Source organism: Vicugna pacos, chromosome 11 (assembly GCF_048564905.1).
Source record: "Vicugna pacos chromosome 11, VicPac4, whole genome shotgun sequence".
In the NCBI taxonomy this organism is placed as follows: domain Eukaryota; kingdom Metazoa; phylum Chordata; class Mammalia; order Artiodactyla; family Camelidae; genus Vicugna; species Vicugna pacos.
This window is the reverse complement of record NC_132997.1, coordinates 59765816-59778316: the sequence shown is the minus strand read 5'-3', so window position 1 is coordinate 59778316 and position 12501 is coordinate 59765816. Positions and strand designations below refer to the sequence as shown.

The following is a 12501-nucleotide window of genomic DNA, read 5'->3' as shown; positions in this document are numbered from 1 at the left end:
TCTGACACTTCCTAGGTATGGTCTCAAGCTGGCCCAATTCTTCCAGGATTCAGTGTCTTCACCTGTGAAATGGGGACAACTCACTCCTGCCTCCCAGGATACTGCGAGCCTCACGCTAAATGACACATCGTCAGCATTTAGTCCCAAGTAGAAAATCCACACAAGATGCGCTCTGTTTTCTCTCCTCTTATAAGTTCTGTTTTCCTGAAAGAATCTCTTTTAAGATTTCTATTCCTAACTCTTAAGGTTTTGTTGGTAGAAACATAAAATTGTTGAGGATTAAGAAAAACAATCTACCTACACACAGATGAAATGTGTATGTAGGAAAATGAGCATAAACTATTAGGATATTACAAGGAAAGACTATCTTATGTTGAGCTCTGTGTGTTAAAAATAGAACTATTTTAAATTTCACATAGGTATGCATCCTTAAAAAAACAACTTCATTCATAATTACACCTACAGATTTTAGTCAATCTCTCGACTAACAATCATGGTAAAACATCAAGAAGTTTTAGGATAAGCAGTGTAGATTTGGGGGAAAAGAAATTCCATTTCAAGTTACATGACTTTTATAAACCATAAGTACTAAAAAATACGCAATATTGTTTCTATTGCAATGTCCTGTTGGCTTCTAGAATAACGGAAGATGTCACCAAATTAAAACCACTCAACATATTAAATTACAAAATTTTATTTGCTGGAGTTTAACACGGAATTCAAATGTAAAGTAAGGGAAGTCAGCTTCTAAGAAGTTATAACAACATATATAATAGACAGGAAGTCAACAAAGATTACAAATAAAATTTTTAGAAGTCTTCCCACAATTTCATCTTCCAGACTTGTGGGGGTAGTAGTAGAAATTAATATCCAATTTTTACACGTCATATCCAAAATGCTCGTGCTCCCTAGGGGGAAAAAGAGAAAATATCCTTAAGTGAACACATTTTATACTCCTGATTCTTTAAACTCAATCTAATATTTGCACTGTAAAGAAATAGTGATGAAGAATTATCTTTCAGCCAGGACTCTGTATGTATTTGTAACCAACCAATGAACTAAAATACCTTCTCCATAAGGAGTCAAAATATTGTCACCTGCTCATTTTGGCCACTTTAATGTCATAATCACAGATTGTTCTATATGCCAAACTTGCCTTTCTTTCTTAAAAAAAAAAAAAAGACAGCCCAAGGAACTATAATTATCATTCTCTTTTCATGTTATCCATGTTTATTTTTGAAGTCTTATCTGCAAAGTCATTTACAACCATTTTTATGGCGTCAGTGAAACTGCCATTCTTCTAATCTGTCAGTCAATATTACCAGGAAATGAGAATTTGAAGACATAGAAAAAGGTAGGTGATAAAATTTTTAACAACAAAAGATCTTTCTCATTTCCTTGATCCTTCCTCAAAATCCTGTCATATTTTGGTCACTTAATGAGACATTAAACATTTAATTGCCTCCACATTTCTGTGTTAATCAAACAGTTTTTTAAAAATAGCTGGAAGTTTTTAAAGTATTATGAAATTTTAAAAGATATTAATTTGTGCTCTGATTAGTGCTAGCACACTGTGGGAACATTTTACTGAATGCCTGTCAGGTAGGGAGTTTAGAATCATTCTTAATCCCTTTTTTCCAGGAATGTAAGGTCAAAGAATCGAGTAATTTTCAAAGCCTTAAATATTAAAGTCCCTTATATAAAGTCAACTTAAGATGAGCATCAATACTTTTTAAAACGTGTCAAGATAAGGTTAAGAAAATATTTTCTGCTATTTTTACCCCAAAACTCAAAAGGCAGGTTAAGTTTTAAGAGAGAAGGAGGAGGGGAGGTAGATGAGATTTACACAAGTGTGTCCTCCCACTTTTAGCCATCTTGATTAATTTCTGTAATAATGAGCCCCTTTGCTAAGGGAGGGAGTGACATGCCCCAAATTACACAGCAATCACTGGCAAAGTAAAAACCTAGAATCTCCCCTATACTCAGCAATTCCTTGCACCCATATTTGAAAAACAAGGGGTAACAGTAATACATGGGTTTGCAAAGTAATTTTCCTTCCCTCCTTATGGCCTCAGCCTCCAGCATGTGTTTCTTCAGTATGTGCTCCGAAGGGTACCTCTGATTTTCTCTGACAACAGTAAGAGAGAGACTGAAATAGGAAGGGAGGGCAAGACCAGAGGACTGGTGGGTACTGAAGGGTGAGCAGAAACCCGTTTCTCACCTGACTTAATCCCAGGTAATGGCAGATAAGGCTGCTTCCTGCTTTCTCTCGTCTGCTCTTGCTAGAGCAAAGTGCACTCAGCACAGGTGGTCTCTTAGCAACCTTGGCTCCTGTGTCAAAGCACATTAAAAGGTTTTACTGGATGATGAGGTGGTATATGAAGTGGACGGGCAGGGAGTCTGCATGGAGAAACTCTACTCTCAAAGCCAGACATGTCAAAGGGTGGAATTTGGAAAATGAGGCATATTAATTTCAATTTATCACTGAATTGTATAACTAAAAACTAAACCCTTAACAGAAAGGTTAAACTGAATTGTGGGATTTTCCTGGCAGGACAAGCATGTACCGTGCTTTTGAAACAACCATTCTCAGGGGGTGGGAGAATGGAAGAGATGTTGTTTAAGGCCACGTACTTGCCACTAGTAGATGCGTGAGTCCTGGAGACCTAATACACCATACAGCGGGTACAGACATAGAGGTGTGTCATCAGCATTGAACTTGCTAAGAAACTGGACTTTAATTGTTTCCAGCAGTAGAAGAAATGACAATTATTTGACCTGACAGAGGTGTTCGCTAACACTACTATGGTGATCATAGAGCAATATAAGTATATCAAATCAATATGTTGTAAGAAAAAAAAGTCAGTATGTTGTACACCTAAAGCTTACACAATGTTGTATGTCAAATACAATTTAATTAGAAATTTCCTAAAAATTATTTTAACTATATTTATTTCAGTATCTTCCATGATACAACAAACAAAATTTCTCTGTCTACATAAAAGACCATAACTCATGAGATTTTATATCTGCTATAAATTCTAGGTTTCAAGATTTTGTATCATTTTACAAATAAATTGGAAAGTGGAGGAGTGAATTTATTACAGAAGACCAGGTTGTAGAATTCAACCACAAGTGGAAGATTATTTATTCAAGAAAATGATGGTTATTACAACAATGATATAATAGAAAGACTCTTTCAAAAATTATGGTAAAATATTTAAATGTGATTAAAACCCATGCCGGACGACCACCCATCACACTCCTGGGTGTATACCTTACAGATAAGCAGGGATACCCACCCCAAGACACAAATCCAAATGTTATCTGTAATATCCTCAACTTAGAAACAACCCAAATGCCTATTCGTAGATAGATAAATCCATGTAATAGAATATTAAACAATAATGAATACTAAGCTATAGCTACAAACAAAAACAGTGATGAATTTTACAAACACAATATTGAATTTTTAAAAAGCAAGGCACAAAAGAGGACATAGCATATTTATGTAACGTAGGGGAACAGTTAAAAGTGCATGTTTTAGGGGTGCATATGTGGGTGGTGATGGTGTAGGTGGTAAATTTAACAAGCAAAGGGTTGACTCTCATAAAACCAGGGTAGTGGGAATGTTAGTGAGAGGAAGGGAAGGGATAGGCGGGGGTGGGGACCTTCTAGCCATATTTCATTTCTTGTGCTGGGTTGTGGTTACGTTGACAATCACTTTTTAACTATTTGCTAAACTTCACATAAAAATTTTATATGCTTTTCTGTATGTATGTTATACTTCACAATTGAAATACAAAAAAAAAAAAGAAAACAGATGTCAATAATACAAATGTCAATAATAGTCATAGTGATCGAGTTTGGGTGAAGGACTCTATGTAATTTTTTTTAAAACCTTACTTTTTCCACTTCTCACATTTTCATTTAAAGGGATGTTGCTTATATAACATCAGAAAACTAAAGTAAGTAGGCTGTAACTGCTCATCCCCTTCCTTTCCCATATATTTAAAAGTAATGTATACTGATTTTATTTTTGCAAAACCGATCATTTTAACAAATACAAACTTGGGAAAATCACATCTATTAGTGATAGATTTTAATGAAAATATGTAACTTACACTTTTATCCAATAAATTATATTTTTTATTTGAATGTTTCACTGATATATTTACTTTTCCTCGAGTTTATGTTAACTCTCTTTTGCTAAAGAACATGCTCTTGTCTCATTTAGAATGCTCATGAGAAACAGGAAGGCAGGTGGTTCCTGTGTAGTTCTTCTCTCCGATGTAAGATCTGTTTCTAGATCTAAATCACTGGAAGGATGTGAATTTGTACCATCACAAGTTCACTACCACACTCAGATTTACTGTGGATTAAAATTATGAGCGTCACGGTACTTTGATTTACATTTTGCCTAATTAGTTCTTCCTTAGCTAGAAGCTTGATCATCACGTTTTTTCTTTGCAGGGACATTCTTTTGGGGGAAAGGCTATTTAGCAACAGCAATTTTCAGGAAAAAATTGGATTCATAGTGTTTTATTGGATACAACATGCACCAAATAAATAAATTTCAAACAAGCGAGGACATGTCTAAAATTATGCTAGAATGTATGGAGTGTAATAGCTCAGGACCATGGTTTTATATTAAAGGTAGTATTTAAAATTCAGAGCTAAAATAACATCATTTCCAATTTCTTTTTTTTTAATTGAAGTATAGTCAGTTACAATGTGTCAGTTTTTGGTTTTTGGTGTACAGCATAATGTCCCAGTCATGTGTGTGTGTGTGTATATATATACACATATATTCATTTTCATATTCTTCTTCACTAAAGGTTATTACAGGATATTGAACATAGTTCCCTGTGCTATACAGAAGAAATTTTTTTTCCCAACTTCTGATATAAGACATGCTACATTATTTGGGGCCAAATATATTTCATGTTGAAATTTTTGATGACTGCAAATAATTTCCCCTTCCATTTGAATACCTCAACCTACTTTTCTTTTCCCTGTTTCCAAAAGGCACTAAGAATCCATTTATTTTATAGAACGTTATACAGAAAATAGGATGAATAGTCTCTTATCTAGTTTTTCAAGCTTGTCTTTATTTTTAATTTGGTCTCTTGGTCAAACTCAAATTGACCTGTTTACTGAGTGGTTGACTAGTGGTATTGCACATAGTAAGTTAGACAAATGGCGAGTAACAGGAACTTTGGGTCTCAGGGAGTTGAACATCACTGTACTCTCTGTTCTTCACCCTGCCATCAGTTTGTAGTCTCTGGCCTTTCAAATTTTACAATTTTGTTTTCATATAAAACAAGGTTTCTCAAGTCAACTCTGACTCCTGGGACAGGAGTGCATTTGCTAAATGGCTTTGTTCTCTGGCAAAAAATAAAACAATGAAAAACAAGAAAGTAAAAACCTCTCTATTAACATAAGACAGTAGCACTAAGACTTCACTCGTTTCTCAATCTCTCTCAGCCTCTATTATTTCCCCTTATTAGGAGTGGGTTCTTGGTCAAGACAAAGAAAAGAACAGAACATATTTTGCAAAGTCTCTTTTTCAATCAAAAGAAAAACATTTTTCACTGGATTCAAGATTATAGTCTTAAACACATGAATCACATTTCAAAAATATTTTCTTTTTTGATAAGAATTTGCTAATCCGACTCCTTGTTTCCAGCAATATCTAATGGTCAAGATAATATTGACAGAAGTTCCCTAGAGACACATGTTGAAAAATGAGACACAATTGAAATCAGTCCGTTTTTGCTTAATAGGTCACTTAAGCAAGTATAATAATTTCCATCTATTAAGGATCTAGTATGTGCCAGGCTGTGATTACGCACTACTGGGGGATGGAGCAACTGCCCAAGGCTCCTCAGTATCCCATGCCGAAGCCTCGATGCTACTAACCCAGGACTCCAGTCCCCAGGTGCCACTCTCTTACATGGACTTATTAATGTTTTCAAATGAAAAGATCTGATTGACAATGGAAATTGATGAGGCTGAAATGAAAATGTCTACACTTCTGTATTAATGGCCACTCCTCCTCTTCGGTCCTGGTTCCCTTCTGTCTACGTCAACTGCTGGTTGAACAATGGGATGGATAGTCATGCAGTTATCCCTCTGATAACCTGAATTTGCCAGAACCTTTTTACAACAGCCAGTTTTAGCCACATCAAACCAATCTGCACTTTGTAAACAGGTCATTCACAGACCACTACTATGAGTTTACTGTCTAGCAACCAGGTTAGCTGAAAGTACAGTTTTTTAATCTATTTTTTATTAGCTTTTACTCACTGCAGCTTTATTCTTCTTTTAGTATTAGTTTGTTATCTATCTACTGATCAACTAAGGACTGACAAATTTCTTCCCTTGACCCTATTAACCTTAGCTGGACAAAGAAATAACAAGAATGCTTTTAGGACTTAGTGGTTAAGATACGAGTCTGGAATAAGACTCACTGGATTTGACTCAGATCTGCCATTTACCATGAGACCCTGGACAAGTTACATTAACTCCGTGCCTCAGTTAGCACTTTTAAAAAATGAGAATCATAATAACAGCACCCACTCCTTAGGGTGCTGTGAGAGTTAAATGTGATAGTACTTGTGCATAGTGAGTAAACACTTCATGAGTGATGATGACTATCATTATTAATTATGCTCTGTCATATTCTCTCCTAGATGGTACCCCTTGAATGAATCAGTCTCAGTTTCTCTCAAAACTGTCACACACCTACTCATCTTTTGAAACCCAACATTATCTCTTCTGGGATCCATCCTGACATCCTCAGGCAGAATTTATTGCAACATATTGCAACTCACTACATTACATTCTGGCTGTTTGCAGGCACCACCCCATAGGCAGTTGCTGTCTTCCTATTAAGTGGAGGCGGCCTTACCCATCCTGGGTCCCAGTGCCTCATGGTATTTGATGCTAATCAATTTTCGACAAGTATTGATTCAATAACTGCATGTCAAGTAGAAGCTTTCTCAGAAGTCCACAAGTTCATTTTGTTCAACAGACAATTACAGCAAGAAAAACACATATATTAAGTCTACTTTTCCCAGCAAATATTTCAAAAATAAAATCCCAAAGTCAGGTATTTTCCAATTTGGTCTCCATGTGGAAGAGGTCTCTTTCCCACAAAATTTATGTTCAATAAAACTATCTTTTAGAAACTTGAGAAACTATATGGGAATTCTATCTTGGTGATGTGTTTGCCTTTGTTTTTGTTTGTTTGTTTGTTTGTTTTTTCTTGTAATTAGGGAATCTAGTCAAGTTGTTGGAAGGCAACAAAAATTTGGAACCGGCCTACAGAGTTTTAGGATTAGACGTGTCCTATTGGCATGGCTACTGTTTCTGCAGCATATGGAGATTTGTCCCTTAAGATTCCAGAAATAGGTGATGGTGTGGTAGGACAGGAGATATAAACTCCTCAAATTTGAGTCATTCAGAGGTTAACTGAAAACTCGGCCATATTCAATAGTAAGTGGATTTTGTGTGTTCTGGAAATTTCTACAATTTGAGTTCAAGTTGCATTTCCTGAACTAATTAAGACTCCATTAGATTCTGCCCAAAGCTGAGAAAGGGAAATCTGAGAAATTAACTCATCAGTGTGTGAGCCTGGTATGAGAGAAAGCTTGAATGAGAATTAATAAAAGGCATACGGCTTTACACGGAGTAAGATACGATTTCAAGGAGATTTTTCTCTCTCCAGCTTAGAAAAACAACTGGAGTGAAAGATCTGAAATATTATGGAAATGTTGGTGCTGGAAAACATATCTGAGATTTCATGAACTTCTCATTTGACAAACGAGACCCAGAGAAGTACAGCAAGCTGTCTGGGGTCACCACAGTTACTTTTCTTCAGAGCTACTGGCATAATTGCCTCAGCATGTTTTTGACACATTTATGATAAACTGGATTCCATGTTTGACTAGACTTGTCTATTCAAAGATATTCTACCTTTATCGCCTCCCAAACACTTGGATTCAGGCCAAGGTAAGACCAGAGAGTCCAGAATTAAATAAATCACCAGTGAAAACTGGAAAACTTGACAGGTCAAACTCGTAAGGCACGAAACTTGACAAAGTGGACTTGGCCTGAAAACAAACCACGTGCTTTGTAGTAGATGGTGGGTCAGCAGGATGGAGCCAGGAGACAGTGTAGGTTTGGGAGCCAGATGGAACTGGTTTGAGATCCTGGCTCTGGTTTGAGATCCTTGGGTCTGATTCTGGTAAGAGCACTACAGCCTGGGACCAGGCATTTCACCTCACCTGCTACCTTATCTGGAGACAGAGATGATTTCCATCTTGCAGGGGATTGAAAGGATTTTATTCATAAGTATAGTTAAGAAAGACCTACACACGCTTTGATTCTCATCTCATAAAACCTTATGAGGTGAGTTACCAATACTCCTATTTCCTTCATTGCTGAGATTAAAGACCAGACTTTAGTGAGCTATTTGAGGTCACATATCAGGGATGACCAGGGATTTGAATGGAAATGGGATTGGCTCCAAGGCCTTCACCACCACAAGGTCTCAGGACTGGTAACAAGGTGAGCCCAGAGCCCCATGTGCCACGTGGCATTGGATAAAACAGTCGTCAGTATGATGGGGCAGTGAAATCAGAAGGCTGTCCACTTCCCTGTCACCCAACTGCAGTAAAGAGGGGAGAGCGAGGGACTCAGATGGACAAGAGGATACAAGTGGACTTGAGAGATGAGAAGCCCGGGAAAGCTGAAGCAGATACACAGACACATCTTTACCTGGCAACAGTCATGAGGAATGGGGGTGGGGGACCCTACACCTGTGTGGAATCACTTCTTCTCTTCAACTTTACTTCTCACGTCTTTCCATGTCAACATCTGTCCAGTTTGGACCCTCTCAAGCCATCTACGACCACACTTCGAATGTTCTGAATAAATATTCCGGCCCTAAAATGAACTATTTTTCTCCATATGAACAAACATTTCCTCTTAATCATCCACTACCAAGACTCTTGAAGGCTGAGATCTGCTACCCCAATCCTGCCCCAAATGGGAGGCTGCATATCCTCTAAGAAGACATTACTCAGTTGCAGGCACTTAACATGAAGAAATATTCTGCAACCAAAATAATCAAGATGTTTTCCACCTCCTCCCTGCCAAATTCTCAAGCCTTACCAAGAATCACAGCTGTAACACACTCTTACAAGGTCAAATGGATTGCGCAGAGCCCCCTGCAATTTGGGGTTGGGAGGACCAGCCCTGCAAGGCTTCCTCAGGAAACCCCAACAGGGCGGGACACTCAATGCCTGTCTCCCACGGTGTGACCAGATAGTAGAGGGGCCGAGTCCAGGTGCTTATTTGTTGGGTTTAGGGTTTTTATTTGCAGAACTCACATGTCCAAACAAGTGTCATCCCAGGTTTGGGGCTTGTCGGGTGGAGGAGAGTGGACAATCTCTGGAGCTGTTTGACTTCTTAAAAGCATTTGGCAAAAACCATTACACATGCTCCTCTGCATAAATTCACTGGTGGTGGTTCCTTATCCATTATTTGGAATTGTTTTCTAAGAATGTACAGCTTTCCAAAGGAAAATCTGACCAATAATGCCCATTTTCAGGCGCTGAATAAGTTTTGGGCATGATGGCCCTGTGGAATGCCTGTTGCACCCTGTCTGACCATCCCATGTGCTGTAGGACAAACGCATTCGGACTTGCATCAAAGTCACTCATGAAATGACTTCTTTCCCCTACTATAGTTAGAGTTTACTGACCCCTTGCTAACCCAGCACTGTGTCTTCACACAGAATTCAAGAAGCATTCGCAGAATGAAAACTTGCAACAGCAAACAAAAATCTCATCTTATCTCCTGAGTTTACAGGGTAACAATTTGGGAAGCAGGAATTCGCTGAGGCAACCCTCCTTTCTGTCTCATCCAGACACGGAATTGAAGCTAGCAAGGGGGATATCAGACCTCTGGAGCCACACAAGCACGTAACCAAAAGAGGACTTTTAGCATGCTGATTATAGTAGAGCAGGTAAGTTTATTAAAACAGTAGCTTATGCTTTGAAATTGCTTTGAAAGTTCCCCCATCTTAGCTGCAGCCTGATGCCCTGAACTGCTAACCGTGCCCCACCCTCCAAGGCCTCCACCCTCAGCACTCCCGTGGCTTACACCATCCTGAGGAAAAGTTATTAAAAGCAGGAAAGCCAAGTATTGTCTCTACAGTTTAGACTAAAGGTTCCCATCAAAGACCACATTGGAAGGACCTACTGTAGAGCACAGGGAACTAGATTCAATTTCTTGCAATGAGCTGTAATGGAAAAGAATCTGAAAAAATATATATGTATGTAAATTTTAAAAGGACCACATTGGAGGCTCTACGGTTAAGTTTGAAACAGAGGATTAAGAAGATTCAAGAAAAATTCAAATGAGGGATGTCATAAATAATGTTACCATACTTGGCCACTTCTATACACTATGAGTAAAACCCACCACTTTGTCCAACAGGTTGTAATTCTCATCTCACAAACAAGGGAACTGAGGCTCAGAGAGGTTGAGTACTTGATTATAGTCACACAGCTTGTTAGTGGTCAAGGCAGGGCTCAGTACCAAGCTGGCATCTGCCTCCTTCCAGTTCCTTGTGATGCCTCCCTTACATGTTTTATTTAGAAGCCTGCTACACACGTTCAAAAGGATTGAACCTGTGTAAGCAAAGCAGAAAACGGTATTAGCCCGTTGTCCTGAAGAGGGGCTGGAGTGTCAAGTTTCAGAGGACTGAGTTTTTCTAGGATCCAGTGTTCCCCTTTTCCAGACAGAAAACACAGTGACCTACTTTTCAGGACTCTCAGAAGCAACCATTATTTTAAAAGGCTGCAAAGACAAGCCTTGGCTCAAAAACTGAGAAAGCAGTGCACCCTTGGCACATGACAGGTACCCGCTCTGAACCAAACTGCAAACATGTTAAAATGAGAAAGCCCAGGCCTCCAGTCCAACATGCCCCGGCAGGCACTCTCCACGCTTCTCTGTGAAATCACTGAAACCCTCTGCCTGGAGAGGAGCCACGGAGAGGTGGAAACCTAGCACAGCCGCAAGGCTTGGTCAAGCAACTCAGATATTACTAATCCCTTGCTTCTCCTTCTGCCTTTAGCCACCGGGAAATGGAAGGAATAGAACTCTAAGTCACTGATCTATCTTATCAGCCTTAGAACAACTGGAGAGAGGCTGAAACGCAGAGGGGAGGTTGGCTGAGTCCTTCAGCTTCCCATACTCTCCCTCTCCCGGAAGCAAGCAAGACTCACACTAAACTCTCCTCCTACGTCAACATTTTAAAATGCCACTTTTGTTTTGTTTTTTTTCTTTAAAGCAAAACTTACTGTTCAGGGGTTCAACACCGAAGTCCAAAGTCAAGGAAATGATCTCTCTTTTGTAGAAAACACCATGTGCTCCTGCGTCGGTTAGGACACTCACTGGGCTGTTATTAGTAAGGGGCGCAGAGCGTCCGGAAGAAACGTGAGCCAGTGGGTCACGGGAGGAGGCGAGGGGAGGGGAACTGACAGACGCAGGTGGGATACATCATGACAAAAAAATACTTACGCCCACACGGGAGCTCACATGACCCCAGGAGTAGGGGAACGGCCCCTCCTCCATCTATAGACCCTTATGTCAAAGGTTCTAAGAGTTTCACAACCAGCTAACAAAAATATCTTTACTGTTTTACTCTCTTGAAAACCATCATGACGCATTTAACGTTATGCTACCCTTTGTTCTTCTGAGCAATTCTTTTCCATGGATATTTGAATATCTTCTTAACTGTGTATGTTTTTGCCTTGCTTTCTTTGACTTCCCCCCATTTTTACACTATATAAACAAATGACTTTCAAATGCACATTATCAATTTGTTGAGGTTTGTTTACCTGTGAGCCTATCCGTCCCTCTCCCTTAATGATCCTAAAACAATTCCTGGAAAAGCGGTCATGGTGGGGGAGGGGGCTCAGGGCATGGTTGGGGGTTGGGGAAGGGGGCGGGTCTTGGAACGGTATCATACGTAAAAGGGAAATTGTAGAAGTCAAGTCCGAAGAATGAAAGTGTAGTCATGACCTGGCTACTGGTTTGGAGTGACTCTCCCCTTTTGAAAGACTGTATTTCCAAAAAGTCCAAGTTTAAGCCTCCCCTGCCTCAACAACTGACAGCAAATTGTTCAGAACCAGGAACAACGTGCCTAAAGACCTAAATCATATTAAACAGTGGCTCTGTGTCTGTCGGAAGTGTTAAGAGAAAACTGAGGATCACACAAAAGTTATTGGAATATATAAAGATACAAAATTGAAGGGCACAAATGCTGGTCAAATGGTCTTATTCTTAAGGATCCAGCTGCCTGTCACTCTGGCCCAGGCCTGGTAACTATTCTTTTCTCAAGTTAAACTTTTTTTTTTTTAACTAAATGCTGGGGGTGGGGAGGTCAGAACATCTCACCACAAACCTCGCACAGCGAGTGTTGTT

General features: G+C 39.1%; 1 protein-coding gene across 1 annotated transcript; it reads right to left on the bottom strand.

Annotated features, from left to right (window-relative positions):
- Positions 1–678: 678 nt before the first annotated feature.
- MRLN (myoregulin) lies at positions 679–11501 on the bottom strand. Its single transcript, XM_015243420.3, has 3 exons — positions 11376–11501; positions 2222–2331; positions 679–908 (listed from the first exon to the last, which is right to left on the bottom strand). Exon 3 carries the CDS (start codon positions 886–888, stop codon positions 748–750), a length of 141 nt encoding a protein of 46 aa, XP_015098906.1. The 5' UTR covers positions 889–908; positions 2222–2331; positions 11376–11501; the 3' UTR covers positions 679–747.
- Between the last annotated feature and the right edge of the window lie 1000 nt (positions 11502–12501).